The sequence below is a fragment of the Setaria viridis genome, chromosome 4 (assembly GCF_005286985.2).
Source record: "Setaria viridis chromosome 4, Setaria_viridis_v4.0, whole genome shotgun sequence".
NCBI classification, from domain to species: domain Eukaryota; kingdom Viridiplantae; phylum Streptophyta; class Magnoliopsida; order Poales; family Poaceae; genus Setaria; species Setaria viridis.
In genome coordinates, this window is record NC_048266.2 from 431,800 (window position 1) to 448,400 (window position 16,601).

A 16,601-nucleotide genomic window follows, 5' to 3' on the forward strand; every position below is an offset into this window, starting at 1 on the left:
CGATCATGAGGTAGGATTGTGCCAAATTTCAAGCAGAATATATAATGGTAACAAAGAAACAAAACTTAGAGGTAAAGAAATACCACACTCACATGTTGAGGTATTCAAGGAGAGAATTCTTCCATTTTCGATTATCATCATGAGTAGCAGCCGCAACAAAGGATGACTGGACGATGAAGAGCCACGGAGGGAGCTTGAGCCTTAGCGGTACTAAATCAGATCCTGGCAGATGTTTGGCAACTTCGGTCCACAAGTCGGCAACATACATGCAGAGATCAAAATTACGAAATGCTAGAGAAAAATAAAATTTGCACCCATAGGAGACAGTGTAACTAAAATTCCCAAATTAAAAATGTGTGGTTAAGTTTAGGAGTCGCCGAAGCTAGCAAACGTGCTACAAAGTGATATGCATGGTTCAGATATTGATGACATTTGATGAAGGAAGGCTTTTCAGTTGTTTTTTTTTTTGTGACAATGGAAGAAAGTGCATGCAACTTGAACAATATTCACTAAATTCCTAAACACTAAATGGTAACGGCTGGTCACGTGTCGTTTAGCCAATTATCGGGCCTTTGAATTGGGCTAAATGACCATGGGTTGGCCAGTGCAAACAATACGCAATGTCTGAAATTCAGTGCACCTACAGCATAGTCTCATTGAAGCAACAAATTGAATTGCAATTATTTGGAAACGATGCATTGATAATATAAGGACAAATTTGAATGTCCTCCACAAGCACACGCTATGCAAACTCAATTCGAATCGCCATCCACAAATACACACATCGAAGGGTGGTTCAGTGTCTCTGTTCCTTAATAATTTGCAGATAGAAGCCATTTCTATTTTTGCTAGCGCCAGATTCCAGCAGGGGTTCGCACTTTTACCTCTGAGACTGATTGCGACGAAATCGAAAATCACTTGCAAACCCGGAAGCGACGCGAGCACACGAATGTAGAGGAAAAATCCCGCGAAGACGATCGAGAAGAAAAGTGCCTGCACCTACTACTGCAAGGCCGGCCCATGACATAGGCGACTCCCAACCAATATAAAAGATGATAATCTCTCTCTACAGTACCACCTTATTAGCACAACAATATAGCACCCAAACAAAAGTATACAAAACGAAACGAGCAAAGCTCTACTCTCCAAGTTCTACACATGCAGGGAGCTTGGTTGGTTGGTCACACACACACAATTTGCACCACACGATCACATCACGAAAGCATGGAGTTAAACACAAGCTCCGCCGTGTCAGGATCAAAATGCGCCTCAACATGCATCACCGAACTCACTGGATTCACTTGCACAGGCCTGCTAAGCAGCTGCACTCCTTGCTTCCAGTATCTGCTCTCTGAGCTCAACATACACACGTCAATAACAGGAGCGCATCAGATTTAGTTGCGCATCCCGGGTTATGTTAAATAGATATCAATTAATGGTACCATAGGATGTGCATAATCTTTACCTGGTCCGGTGCTTATCACAGTCGAATTTTCCTCGTCAAGTACCCAGTCAATCCAAACTGCGAAACCATGGCATATTCCATCATGGGCAAACTTGATCTGCAAGGTGGTATGGAGTCCGCAGAGTGAAAAAAAAAAACAAAACAGCACAAAAGTAGAAAACTACATAAGCATTTCAGCCAAGTGAGCAAAGCTGCATCGCAGTGTATGGTTAACTTGTTCAGAAAAAAAATAAAGAAGCTTCCATGCTTGCCAAATAAGTGAAGAACATAATTTCAGTATAAATCTGCATCTGGCCACTACTACTAATCGTAGTGCTTTGAGGTTTGGCATCTTTATGATTTGCTTATTATGTATCAATCCTGGTTTCACTACTAACACTGCAACTTCTTATATACAAAAATGTTACAGCAGAATCGCACCCAAAAGACATCAAGCAGTCTGTTTGCATCAGGTCTGAATTACTGAATTCAGCCAAAATCACTCAGACTGGTATTCAGATCTTGCAAATTTAAAGTAACTAGCACAGCCAGAAAGATTAAAATGGAACCTTTGTTTTGCCAAAGCAAGAGTGAATAGGCTCAGAAAAGTTGAAGTCCATGAGAGAGTAGACTTTACTTAATTTCTGGAAAATTTGACAGATTATCAGTTGCTTTTCAGTGAAACAATATTTGTTGCGTGGTTAAAATGTGGCAGTGATGTCACCTTGGTATAACCGCTTTGCCACACATAATATGGCAGGCAAGGGCCTTGTTGCTCTCTAGGAAGATCACCACAGGCTCCAAAAGTATCATTAACAACCAAGTGATCAAAGCCCTCAACAGCTTTGAGGCTGCAACGGCTCCTCCACAAGTCCTACAGTACAACAGTTATCAGAGAAAATAAAACTACAAATCATTTGCCCAAGTGAAAATAATAGAGCTGAGGATAAACAAAAAGGGTGAATATATGATGGACTAACCGGAAGTGACATGGCACATAATCTTAATATTCCTTTACAAGGCATGATGAATGCATCCTCAGATAGCAATGGATCAAGCAGAGTTCTTTCATTCCTAGAGTCAGAAAAACATGATTCTTTAAAACTAGTTACAACAAAACACAAAAATACAAAATGAGTTTCAGATAAAATAAAAAAGCTTCAAGTTGTCCTTTGATGCGGACAAGAAAATTCCATATTAGTTAAATAAATCTGTTTCTCAACAAATCTCATCAATGTGGACAAGTGGAACTCTACAAGGTGGAGCACCCTGATTTCATCCAGCGCGTACCGAGTCTCAAACTTTTGTCCTTTCTTCTCCCAAAACAGTTAACCCAGCTGGTATGGGTGGTTCTTCAAGGTCTGTACATGCAACTGTAACTAACAATGTGGGACTTAGACCACTACTTCAAGCCAAACATGGACCGAAAGGGAAAATAACTGGTAGCCATTAGTTATGGCACAAAGCTTGATTTGATTGGCAATGATTAATAGGGGTTAAAGTATCTTACGAACCAGAAACGCAGATTTTGCCATGGCAGCATCCCTTCACTTCCAAGGTAGAAAGGTTCCCCCACTACTAGATTAACCTACAGTGGTAAAGGATCAAAGGTCATTCATTATTCATAATACTATAATATGAATCTTGGAATTAAATGAGATGAGAAATATAGGACTTATAGCCTTTACCTTTTCATGCTTTAAGTCATTCGTAGTAAGGGATGAGGCTTTTTTACCAATGACTTTAATCCGGTCCATGGATAAATTATTTGCATCCGCAACAGCTCGAAGGTAGTTGAAACCCTTGTCCCTAAGACCAGGAAACATCGTAATAACTGTTGAAGATGGTAATAGAGAAGAAACTATGAGAGCTAGGAGCACGCTGTCATCGGCCACAATGCAGGTTGGAGAAGACCTTCCACTCATCTGGGCAGAGAAACGTTAAACACGATAAAGTTAAGGTGAGGAGCTGCACATGATAGGACAGCTAAAAGTAGTCTCAGTCTATACACAGTTGACCAATACGATTCTCTATTCTTAAAATGAGAAAAACGCACCACAAATTGGAAGGTTGTGCAAGCTTTTGAATGTTAGGATATCCTAATATTTCTTCCGAAGTTACATCGAGCAATCATAGCACAATGCAGAAGTTCATGGAAAAAACTAGTTGGATGAGAATATAATTACACCCAAGTAAATCGTGGGGGTACTTACAGCATTTCTAACTGCACCTATCAATGCTGATCTCCAAGCTTTATCACCATAAAGTGCTATCCTTTCTGGCAACAATGTTAGATGGTCATTTTTGGGGCTTCTACTGCTTACTTCATCATTCATATTCAAGTGATATGAGATACTAGTTTCGTCATGGCTAGCTCTCAAAGAAAGAGTTTGATCTTTCATAGCAGGAGCCCCTGTCCCTTGTATAAACCAGACACACTGCTTCCAATGATCACACCAATCCTTCATGCCTAGCAGATGAAATAAGGGGTAAAATGGTGTAAAGAAACTTAAAACATTCAAAGTATCCCCAATATTATTACCCTTCAACCAGGTTATTCTATTCCACTTCTAGAGAGATAAATGAACTAGGTGAAGTCTTGGAAGCTTCACATGGAGAAAATGTCAATTCAACAGTCTACTTTAAAATAGATTTGCACATAAAAGAATTGAACAAAAATTGAGGAAGGAGATGTGGTGTAATATGTGTACTCTAATAAAAAAACATCATATGCGAAATCACATATCGTTTCGGCAAGATGATAGGTTGCATCTGTACAATGTGCAATACGAGTGTACCACCATGCAGACACAGTGACATGGTGCTTTTTTGTCAAAAAAATACAGGCATGGTACTGCACTGCATTTCAGCACTATGTTGGTGATGTGCCAATGAAAGTTAAACATCCTAAATAACATTTTACCAGCTCTACATGTTGGGCAAGGCATTCCAAGTATAAGAATCAATCAAGGGAATTCCGTTGAATAGATGCAGAACAAGAAATATCGGATGAAGTGAGAATCACAATTGTTTTACGAACCATTGACACATTGTGGTAAATCCACACCACTCAATTGTCTCACCCATCTAGGAGCAGTTGAGTAAAAGACTGATCCAGCAGAATCCAGTTGAAGCACCCACCTGCAATAGAAGACCAAAAATCAGGGGTATTTTAGGAGAGTAGAGAGACAACAAGACTTTGTGCTTACCATGAAATAATAGCATGAGCATGTCCATCAGCAGTAGCTTTTATCTCGATCTTTGTTTCACGATGACTATCTGGTCGTTTCCAAAAGTCAAATTCAAAAACTTTGAAGGGTTCTGACAGCTAAAGCAAATGAATTAGGACTTGGAACAACAATTTCGTGCAATAACATGCGAAGGAAAACTGCATACCAATCGTATTTCATCTGCCAGTGCATCACATTGCATCGCATGTTGTTGTGGCTTTACAGAAAGAATATTTTCTGTCCCGCTAGGAGTAAGCCACACGCCATCTTCAGCATTTGCTTCACTGCTGTGCAGATCATGCATCTTCCACAAGAATGTGCTCTCAACTAACTAGGATACCAAACACCAACAGGTGTTGACATTGATTTAACAGGAAGGAGTTATTATTGGGAAGAACTTATATGATATTCGAAAGGCAGCAGGCACTACTAACCACTCCATATGTCATAGCTCGATACGGAACTGTCTTCGGATTTTTCACCAATAACTCATCATGCGCGTGCTGTAGAGTAGGTATGAGGCCCTCACCCAAGAGCTCAGAATCAAGAATTTCACTTACCTGCACAAACCGGAGAGGTGCTAAATCAATTGATTTCCTTAATTGTGTTCTGCTACTATCAGAGCAGGGCCATGTGGGGGAAGAAAATGGCATGGCAGTTGAGCTGAGAGAAAGAGGTGATTACCAGTATATCAGCTCGAGAATCAAGCTCAGCCCCAACTCTGAGCTCATCTGAACGCTTGTGAAAGACTTTGACCTTGTTTTCCATGCCATTGGCTCTGAGCACCCTCCGTGTTAATTTGCCCATTGGAAGGTAGGCCTCGCATGCCGACACGCTTCCCCTGCCTTCACCTCCAACAGCTGCCAAAGCTCGCGCTGCCATCATGGACAGCAACCCAGTCCCAGCTCTGGATCCATACTTGGGGCATTAGCTTCCTTGGAAACATTTGGGGGCCGAAAGCAGCAAACGGAGGGAGGCAGGCTCACCCGATGTCGAGGACGCGGGAGGTGGGGTCCGTGACTGTGGCTTCGATGGCGTGGCGGTAGGCGCGGTTGCGGGCGGCGTCGTTGAGCATGTCGAGGTAGGAGGTGGCGGCGAGGAGCTGCTTGTGGTGGCTCGGCGCAGGCGCCTCCGCCTCCGCCTCGTCGACGACGAGCCACTCGGAGTCGCCGGTGAGCGGGTTGAGGCGGAGCTGGAAAGCGCGGGTGGGCTCGGAGGAGGCCATCCGGCGGCGGAGGAGCAGGCGGAGAGCGGCGGGCGGTGGGCGTGGCGCGACTCCGAGGAGGAGGCAGCTCGGCATCAGGGGTTGGGGTTGCTCGGCGGCGAGGTGGTCGGCTGGCGGCGCTCTGCCTCACTCACGTGGAGGATCAAATGGGCCTCGGCGTTCCAACGAGAAACATAGCCCGGCTCGGCCAGGCCCATTCACGGCCCTTCATTTTCAAACAATTGGCTTTCGGCCTTGGCCTCCGTTTCTGATCGCGGAATCGTCGCCGGCGGCCATGGCGCGCGCCACCCTGCTCCTCCGCCACTCCAGCAAGGTGCCCATCCTCCTCCACTCCGTCTGCCGCCTGGAATTTCTTCGAATCACTCTGGTCCTATCGCGTCTTCGAATCACATTCCTAGCTAATTGCAGATAGGAACGACGTTGATGATTTTTTTTTTCAAAGTTGGATTACCAGAATATTTTTTGTAGCAGTATCAGTAGGCTTCTACGGACAATGCGATCACGTGACAATATATGTTTCTATGGTGGAAACCCTGTACAGATTAATTTGGTTCGTTTTCAGTTATACGTTGTGTCGGCTCTTTCCTAGGCTGTACCTAGTATGAAACGAAATGCAGAATTTTTATCAGGGAGACCGCTGAAAACAAATGAGAACTCAGGTCTGAGAAACACTTTGTTCACTTTGGCGGTGGACTGGATGTTCTCAATCAGATTTTTGCGCGGTGATGCATATAGGGAAGGGTGATATCTCAGGTACTGAACAAACCATGGCTGAATTCCATTGTTGTGTAAAGGTCCCTCCGCAGACGCTTCAAGTACAAGGGCAGCTACCCATCACTCGTGATATAGGGTATCACAATTGCTTGCCATACTGCTCATAAATCATCCAGTGTCTCACTATCGGTAGCATTCTCCCTAATGAGCGGTGGCTTGTTGATGGTTTTCTTGATGACTCCATATGTATACTCCGCGATCATGAGGTCCTCGCTGCTGATGCACCATAATTGCCACTCAAAATGTTCTAGCAGTATGTGACTTTAATATACGTTTCACTTATATTTTTTTAAGGAAATCTGGAGCGTGTACAATGCACTGAGAGTGGATGAAGAATTTTTCCCACATGGTAACATATGTTGAATTTGAACATGCGTACATGTTTAACATGTAGCATTAATCCATAACTCATTATTTTATCTGAATATAGGCAAATACTATGTTGTGAATGCAAGATATCCTAATCGTCCCAGTTACCTAGCTCCTTACAAGGGTGAAAGGTATCATATACTAGAATGGCATAGAGGTACGGAACCTAAGACTTCTATGGAAAAGTTCAATTGGGTTCACTCATCTATCCGCAATGTGATTGAGCGATCTTTTGGATTATTAAAAATGAAGTGGCAAATTCTTTACAAGATGCCACAAGCAAAAGATGATTGTTGCGACTACCATGGTCCTTCACAATTTCATTCGTGAACATGGAGGTGAAGATGAAGACTTTACTTGATTTGATCTGATCGTGACCCTAATTTTGTTTCTACAATACCGGAAAGATATAACAAATATGCAGTTTCACAAGTGGAGTCGGATGGGTCAACTTCCGCACTCAATGCCCCAATTATAGATGTCTTTCGTGATGAGCTGGCCACCTCACTCTCTCCTGCTTGGAACTAGTTTGTAATGGCAAGATTAATTTTGTACCCTATTTGTTGCGACTTTTCATTCGGTGAACATTATTTGGTTGAACATTTTAGTCATTGGAAGTTTATTGGATCGAACATCTTAATTTATATCTTGCCATGTTCCATTTTGGGCTAATTTTATTTTACCTAGGAAGTGAACAGTGCTTGGGTACAGCAGCCGCGGCAAAAACAAAAAAAAATTCTCCTGAATGCTTAAAACACAACTAGCTACCCACCATGGGCAAAATAGAACATTCACACCAAGACCTCATGTTTCTGGAGCTGGACACTACAATGTGCCAAACACGTACAACAACTCCATATTTTTGTGAAGTTAGTGGAGTGAAGTTGGGAAAATGTGGAGCTGGTTTTTTGAAGTGAAGTGGTGCCAAACACTCATGAGGTTGTCTCGAAATGTGGCCCCTTAATGTTTTTATTTTCATCTTTATTCACCCGCAGCAGCAACACACGTGCGTATTTTCTAGTTTTATTAACATAAAATTTGCATTTAGGAGATAATCCATTATTTTTTACATTAAGAAAAATGGAAATGGCAGAGCAAAACACACTCAGGCGGCTAAGCAAAACTGAATTAAGCGTCGGCCTTTGGATGGACGATGGACGGCTGCAGGAGAAGTTGGATGCCTGTACGCTGTAGGGAGCGCCGGCCGGAACTGGGGGTGGGTCGGCACGGCGGAGCAAGCAGCGATGCGAGTCGGGGGGTGGTTTCTAGCTTCACTGCCCAAGCACCTTGTGCGGCAACGGATCGCCGGCGCACGCCAGGTGTTCGACGATATGCTGCTCTCGTCGTGGTATGCAATTCTCTATCTCCTCCTGTCCTACACACAATCTGCATGATCCTCTTTTCTTCAGCAGCTTGCTACTACTGGATGTCTGGATCGGATGCGTGTCAACTTCTCCTGCCTGCTTCATTTGAAAATTTGAAATCCCCGCAGGCCAGCCTGATCAAACACGCATTCTTCCTTCGCTAGCACCAAGCACACCTCCTTCTCCGGCCAATTCAACCCAGCCGCCACGAGAGGAGGATGAGGGCCACGAGCTCGCCGCTGGAGGAGGCGGCTGTGGCGAGGAGCGCGTGGCGGGAGCCGGACGAGGCTTCGGCGGCGCCGACGAAGAAGGCAAGGAGCGCGTCGAGCGAGCCTTCAGCGGCGCCGATAAAGACGGCGAGGAGTGAGGCGGAGGCCGCAGTTGGGGAGGCTAGCACCGTGGCTCCCTCCGAACAGGTGCGTCCTGCCCCTTCCTCGACTCCAGTGGTTCGCTACTGGAATTGTACGGGATTCGTGTGCATAGTTACAATCGGTTGGTTCAGTATTGGAATTGGACTGGATTCGCGTGCTTAGTTGGAATCACTTCGACTTCCCAGTTCTCTTCTACATCATCTTCAGGGACACACACTGAAGATCCTCTGACTGAGCAAACCAACAATCACCAAGATTGCGTCGAGGGAGGAAGCGGAGGACATTGTTTTCACATTTCTGTTCTTCAATGCCCTATTTGCTGCTGCTGGCCTTGCTTTGTAGTGCAACTGCCCCATCATCTAACTCAGCTTGGGGCTGCCCACCAATCCAGCCTGCAAGCCCCAGCCCATGTCTGTGACATGAGGCATCGTTTCCAAACAGTTGCAATTAAATTTGCTGTTTGAAGGAGCATGTGTATTTTGGTGTGTTAATGCTTAAAAATCTATGCATCGATTTGCGTAATTAAAGTGTATTGTTTGTAGTGGCTATGCCATCGGGTCAGAATTTTAGTTACACTGTCGTCTATTGCTAGTGCAAATCTTGTTATTTTCATAAGCATTTTGCAATTTGTTTTACGAATGGCTTACCGTCTGATTTTTTGGCACACGTCTGTGCAGATACAACAATGACTTGTGGACCGAAGTTGCCAAGCATTTGTCAGGGTCTAATTTGATCCGACTCTCCGGAAAGTGCCGCTGGTTGCATGACCTCCTCACCAATGATTCCATATGGTGTTATGCCTGCTACCGCGACCTGAACCTCCTGGGCAGCGAATCCATCCTGCCTGCCGTGAAACTAGCCCCTCACTGCTACTGGCATCTTCTTTATGTTGCCATCTTCGGTAAGCACCAAATGTCCTTTTACCCTGCTTACTCTTCGGTGTGCTCATCCTCTTATGAAAGGATCGCATGCAATGGTAAACAATGACATGAAACTGCGTAAGCCCAAACTCTCATCATTACTCTCACTTCACTCACTAATTGGACTGGATTCGCATGCTTAGTTGGAATCAGTTCGAGTTCCCAGTTCTCTTCTACATCATCTACGTACAAACTCTTGTAGAGGATGTCTTCAAACTCTACGTACAAACTTGTCTCCTATACTCATCAACACAACCATCCCTAATAAAAGTTAAAAGGTATAAAATATGAGGATGCTAGCATTCACACAACTACACAATCAACCCTTTTAGAAATTATGTACTTATGCAAGGAAGGATTGTGCCAAATTTCAAGCTGAATATATAATGGTAACAAAGAAACAAAACTTAGAGGTAAAAATACCGCACTCACTTGTTGAGGTATTCACTACTCAATTTGATACAAGACTCACTCGCACACTCTTTATGTGGCTATCCTACCATTACACCACTACACTACATGGCTACCTTACAATCTCATACTTGAGACATCTTATGCCATGATATGGCTAGTAGGGAGGGGAGCATCTCTATTTATAGGTGCTCATGGTTCTTGTGGTGTTGCCATGTGTCAACTTCCACACTCTTCTTTACAAATATCTAACTCTAAAACTTTCTCTCATCCTTATCCTACCATATAAATATCTTGTTCTAGAGTATTTAAAAGTTGGCATGAAGCATGGCAACTCTAAGCTCTTGACATCTCCAAAGTCTTCTAGAATCTTTATACTTTGCCATGATCTTATCCTTACGCATGTCAAAATCTCTTGTGATTTCCACAATCTTTTAGAATGTTCTAAGTATACATTGGATATTTCAACATATACGAATATCTTGCACTACAGACTATACACTCATCTTGCACTACAGACTATACACTCATCAAGCAACATTGCTTGGCACATCTGTTTCCTATGTCAATTTGATAAACAGCCTAGAACAAAGTGATACTTTAGTGCAATCGATATTGAAACTATTGTGGTGCCTCTACTTTATTCCTACACTATTTTGCTACTTATTCAATTCATTTGTTCCTTTTTCTTTTAATCAGCTCTACCAACGTGAATAGGAGGTGGTGAAAGAAGTCACAAAGGCGCAATCGATATTGAAACTATTGTGGTGTCTCTACTTTATTCCTACACTATTTTGCTACTTATTCAATTCATTTGTTCCTTTTTCTTATGGTGAAAGAAGTCACAAAGGAAGATGATGATGCTCAGGTAGATTGCGCGGACAGAACAAATATTTTCTGACCTACCTTGTTGATGGAAGATCTTAGTAAACAGATTAATTCAATCCACTGCTCCACAGCCGTGTGCAGTGGCTGCATCAACAGACCTGTGTCCACCACCCAGTGATATGCGCTTGAACGTCTCCGAGGATTTGATGTAATCAACTGCCTGCCATAATCTGCATAAATATTAAGCTGCATGTCATTAAACAGCACGCGTTGGCTAGGAGATGAGATCGATGAGAACAGAGAGCACAAACACTTGGCACTATTGCCATCTACTCTACCTGCTGCTGATAGCACAGAGAAAGGGCAAAAGCATTCTTAATAAACCATCAATGCGTTCGCTCAAAGTGTGGAATGGTCAAGTCGTACCTCGTGGGCGTGTTTCTCCACTCAATAGATGCATTGTTTGCCTCAACACCATTCGTTTGGAAGGAGACAGCAGCCTCTTGAACCCAGAAATCATTGGTTCCTTGCTGCGCGCATAGCTGGAGCGCTAATTTTTTGCCCTTATAGAGGATGTCCTCAAAATCTACGTACAAACTATGAGGATGTTAGCATTCACACAATTACACACCCTTTTAGAAACTGTGTACTTATGCAAGGAAGGATTGTGCTAAATTTCAAGCAGAATATATAATGGTAACAAAAAAAATAAAACTTAGAGGAAAAGAAATACTGCACTCACTTGTTGAGGTATTCAAGGAGAGAGTTCTTCCATTTTCGCTTATCATCATGAGCAGCAGCCGCAGCAAAGGAGAGCTTGCAGGGGGTAGGACCAGGGGCTGGGAACCTTGACGTGAGAGGAGGTCCACGGCTGGATGACTTGACGTGAGAGGAGGTGCACGGCTGGATGATGAAGCCACAGAGGGAGCTTCTCTGTGTGCCTTGCACCTTAGCGATAGCACAGCCAGGACCAGGGGCTGGGAACCTTGACGTGAGAGGAGGTCCACGGCTGGACGATGAAGCCACGGAGGAGGCTTCTCTGTATGCCTTGCGCCTTAGCGGTAGCGCAGCCCCAAGCACTGGTCACGTCGCCGACCCCATGGCCAGCCTCGCCGCCCTTGACATCGATCGGGGACTCCACGGTGTCCTCGATCCATGACAAAGATGGCGGTGCGGCGGCGAGAGGAGCGGCGAGCAAGCAAGGTTTTCCTAGGGTTTAGGAGCAGAGATCCGGATTGGGGGCAAAAGAACGCCGTGGCTGGCTTGACTATCAGGTGTTTATTGCTTATTCGAATCAATGTCTACTATAATCCGACTGTCACCATCCTTAGCTATCATTGCGCCGGCATATTATTATTGTGCACTAGTATATAATAAACCTGGATGGAGTAAATTGCGATAATTTTCCCAATTATTACCTGTTTCAAAATGTAAGTCACATAGATTTTTCTATGTATCTAGATATAACCCTATATTTAGATATATAACAATATCTTTATATCAAGAAAAGCTAAGAAAAACAAAAACGACCTACGTTTTTTAACGAATGGAGACTGCAGATGAATAGATAAAGAGTCCTGGGATAAAGCTGAGGTGAATCCGGAGGATCACCCACTATCAGAAACAATAGATATACCGAGTGTTAAATCTTTGCCGAGTGCTTTATGTCAGGCACTCGGCAAACACACCATTTGCCGAGTGTCTCAGCCTATACGCTCGGCATACATAATAGACTCGGCATACATCCTATTTGCCGAGTGTCACAGAAGAAACACTCGGCAAACATCCAGACGACACTCGGTAAAGATTTGACACTCAGCAAACTCTCCAACACGTGACTGGCACGTGCGCCGTCCGTTAGAACTACTAGTTTGCCGAGTGTTTTCCCTCGACACTCGGCAAAAGTACTAGTTTGCCGAGTGTTTTTACGAGTTTAGGTCAAACTCCACCACCTATGCCACCGAACCTATTCCCTCCACCTCCACCTCCTGCAGTTACTCCTGTGAGTCACTTGTCAACCTTACAATCAATCTAAAATTAAACTAGAAACTACAGGCACTAGAAACTTACAATAAAAAAGTGACTTATGTAATCTCTTTAACTTTGTGCAGAATCAATCGGCAAGATCCAATGCTTTCTCGGAACCGTCAGCTTGGTCGCAGTGGCCATCGTTTCCTCCTTAGTGACTTGTTTGAACGACTAGTGTCTTAAGCATCTACTATAACCTATACTTGTGGATTACTTGTGTAAACTAGAACCTATACTTGTGAATGTTATTTGTGTGCCTATGATGCTTGTGATGCTTAATATATGCCTGTGATGCTTCTGTGATTGTTATTTGAGAGGGGTTCTTTATACGTACCAAACACTAAAAACAGGGAGAGTTTGGACACTTTGCCGAGTGTAGGCCAAATTCTGTTATTCTAGGCCTTCTTTGCTGAGTGTTTTAGCCATAACACTCGGCAAAGGTGCCATAAAATACTGGCGGTTGGCACTTCTTTGACGAGTGTCGTAGGATTGACACTTTGCCGAGTGTCAAGGAGACGGCACTCGGCAAAGTATTTAATCTTTGCCGAGTGTTCTTCCGTCTGACACTCGGCAACAACGCCGTCACCGTGATAGTCCGTCAACATTTTTTTGCCGAGGATTTAACTTTGCCGAGTGCCCGATATTTGACACTGGGCAAACATCTGTTTGCCGACGGAAAATTCGCCGAGTGTTCGGCAAAGCTTTTGCCGAGTGTTTTTAGGGCTTCGCCGAGTGCCTGGGGCACTCGGCAAAGCTACTGTTTCCCATAGTGAGCTCTCCATCCACAAAAGCACCACCTAACTCGGTAGACATGAACATCACCACCACCGCCCCCAACTGCACAACACCCTTCCTTCATCCCAACAGCGTATCATCACCCCCACCTTCCTCCGTTCCAGCACCATGCATGTTGCTTACGGATTCCAGGCAGCTTCTTGTTGGATGATCCCGGCAGCAGCATTCCTCCTGGCCGTTTCAGCTTTTTCCTTCGTACCTGCAAATAGCAAAACAACACATCTTTTCAGTCAGAGAAATCAGGTGAATAACAAAAATAACTCAAAAACTCTGCCATAGTGCCTGTGTACACTCATAAAAATAATCCTTTTTTGTACCATCTAATCTAATACATGCAGCCCCTAAGTAAGCCACATCACAAACAATCAGAAACTGTACTATAAGCTCCCATTACAGCAGCCGCTAGTGTAAGCTTGTCTCTACATGCACTGCACCCGACCCCTATCAGGTGCTGAAATGGGGCCAGCACGATGCTAAAAAAAAATGCCGAATACACCTGCTGCCGCCGCCACCCCATTCGGTAAACAGCTAGATGCAACTTGCTTTGAATGAACCTAGAATATTACACAACTTGCCTCAAAAAAAGACATCTACTTCATATTCATAGTTTCATAGAAAGATGGTGTAGTAGAAAAAAAATGCATCCAATTTTGTTAGCTGGAGTGTACTGGGCGCTATGGCGAACCATCTATCCTCCAACATCCTTGTTGCTGACATAAAACTGATTGAAAGTGATTGCATCTAGCACGGTGATGTTTTGAAAGTGATTGCATGCTGGTACCTCAAATCCAGCATATTATAATCCTTTAAATAAAAGATGGCACAACTATAGCAATAATAAATTGACTAAATGATCACAAATGCGCATGTACATACATACTTCAATAATTAATCTCACAGTACTCAAATTCTAAATATTGAAAGACCAGGCAGATGAACATGCTGGGCCACCATGTTCTATCGAGAATGTAAAAGAGTATACCACCAAAGTGATCTGTTCTTTTAAGAAGCATTAATCTTGTTTTCATTCCCCCAGAAATCTCACAAGTATCTTGTCATGAATCTTAATTTTTTTTGTTCTTTATAGCACCGATAGAAAACTTTAAACCCTCAGAAAAAATTTAGAAATAGGTATCTGGTATTTATTTGGTCACCCACTTGTTAGAAACTGCATAACTAGCAATTACGTTTAAATTTCAGAAATACATAGGACACAAGTTCCTTGTTCGAAGCCTACTCCAGAAGTTGTTCAAAGTGCTGCATGCGCTGGAATTAAAATGGGTGTCAGTCATATATCCCATTCCACATCATTATTTACATGTGTCTATTCCAGCTTCTATAAATTATTTATATTTACCAGCACCCTCACCATCTTCTTTGCTAACCAGATTTCTTTAGTGTGTACAATAGACATCCTTAACCAGCACTACAACAGTATTGCAGTCTCAAACAAGATTATAGGAACCCTTACTCAACTCTTATCTTGAAAAAAGGATTAATTTTTCATGTCTTGGGACAATTGGCCACCAAAGTATTGCCACTGCATATATATTGGCATACACCCTAGATATATACCAATTGTTAGTCCTACTATATTATCATCTAACTAGAGTACTCCAGAGGAAAGGCTGTGTGCATTGTTTTCTAGAGTAGACCAACCAACAGTTTTGTTGCTGTAATCACACAATAAAGTTAGGGATGCACTAAAAAAAAGATACCTGGAGTCTTCTTGAGGTATTTGGATATCCTGCTGTGCAGGTAGCCAAAACCAGTTGCGACGTATCTTTGCGCGTCAAAGCCGGCAACCCCTTGTAGTCTGTTATTCATCATGTCTACAGCAATCACCCAGGCCGGCCCTGGCATCATGATGATTGATCTTTACCATGAACCAAATGGTATCATCGGTAGAATGCCAGGTGAGCGTGGGATGAGATATGTCAAGCCTCTGGAAGGGTGAATAGTCCCCAAGCTTGGGAAGGAGCTGAAATTCCGGGCAGCTCTTGACATTCATCCCAGAGGAATCCATGCATGTCACAGACAAGTTGCCAAGAATCATCCAACAGAGAGCTAGCAGACACTGGTCTGGTCCACACGGTAGACCTCCAACTATAAAATTCATCGCTGCCGCAGGTTGGGCAATCCGTCCACTCATCCCGGCCGCGGACGAACTTGAAGTGACCGTCGACGACGGCAATATCCCGAGAACGGTATGCATCGCCCAAGCGGGGCGAGCCTGAGGGCCTCGGAAGCGGGACATAGCGCAGCCAGGGCTTGTCCTTGACGTGGGAGAGGTCGCAGAGGAGGATGCCCTTCCAGAGGTCGACAAAGGCTATGGTGGCATCTTCCCCTCCCACCGCGATAGCCCTGGTGTTGAAGTGGAGAAAGTAGCCTTGGTCTTGGTATTTCCGGAAGTGCTGGTCCTCCACTGAGACGTTGGTGGCGGTCCAGGCCTGGAGCTTGGAGTTGTAGACATAGAGGACGAAGCGGCCGTGTCCAAGCGCGGACTCGTCGTCACAGAGAGCAGCGACCATGTAGAATTTCTCTTGCCGGGGACGGTGGGGGCGCAGCAAGGAGAGGCCGGTGCTCCCATCGTGGTCGTTGGCAGGGCAGCTCAGGATACCAACCCGATGGGTATCAAGGATGACATCGCCTGGGGGGCGCGGGAGACGCGTGAGCGACGGACCATCACCGCCGGCGGGCTGGTAGATGTAGAAGTCGTTGCCGTCGATTAAGTCCTTTTCAGGGCTGACGACGATGCGGAGGAGGACGAGGTTATCGTCCGTGGCGAGGACCTGGGGCTCCATGGCGATCATCTCCTGATGCTCGTCGGTTGCGGCGGGGT

At 44.3% G+C, this 16,601-nt stretch overlaps 1 protein-coding gene across 2 annotated transcripts; it reads right to left on the minus strand.

Annotated features, from left to right (window-relative positions):
• Positions 1-979: 979 nt before the first annotated feature.
• On the minus strand, positions 980-6,017 carry LOC117853808 (protein arginine N-methyltransferase 7). 2 transcript variants are annotated; one of them, XM_034736095.2, is made up of 14 exons: positions 5,661-6,016; positions 5,359-5,581; positions 5,109-5,234; positions 4,841-5,005; positions 4,654-4,772; positions 4,485-4,585; positions 3,658-3,914; positions 3,133-3,369; positions 2,959-3,032; positions 2,425-2,518; positions 2,169-2,318; positions 2,014-2,088; positions 1,466-1,562; positions 980-1,351 (listed from the first exon to the last, which is right to left on the minus strand). In XM_034736095.2, the coding sequence occupies exons 1-14, from the start codon at positions 5,972-5,974 to the stop codon at positions 1,215-1,217; spliced, it is 2,169 nt and encodes a 722-aa protein (XP_034591986.1). In that variant the 5' UTR covers positions 5,975-6,016; the 3' UTR covers positions 980-1,214. The 2 variants fall into 2 exon arrangements, with proteins under 2 accessions (XP_034591986.1, XP_034591987.1); XM_034736096.2 differs by lacking the exon at positions 2,014-2,088 and having other exon boundaries at positions 5,661-6,017.
• Positions 6,018-16,601: the final 10,584 nt, after the last annotated feature.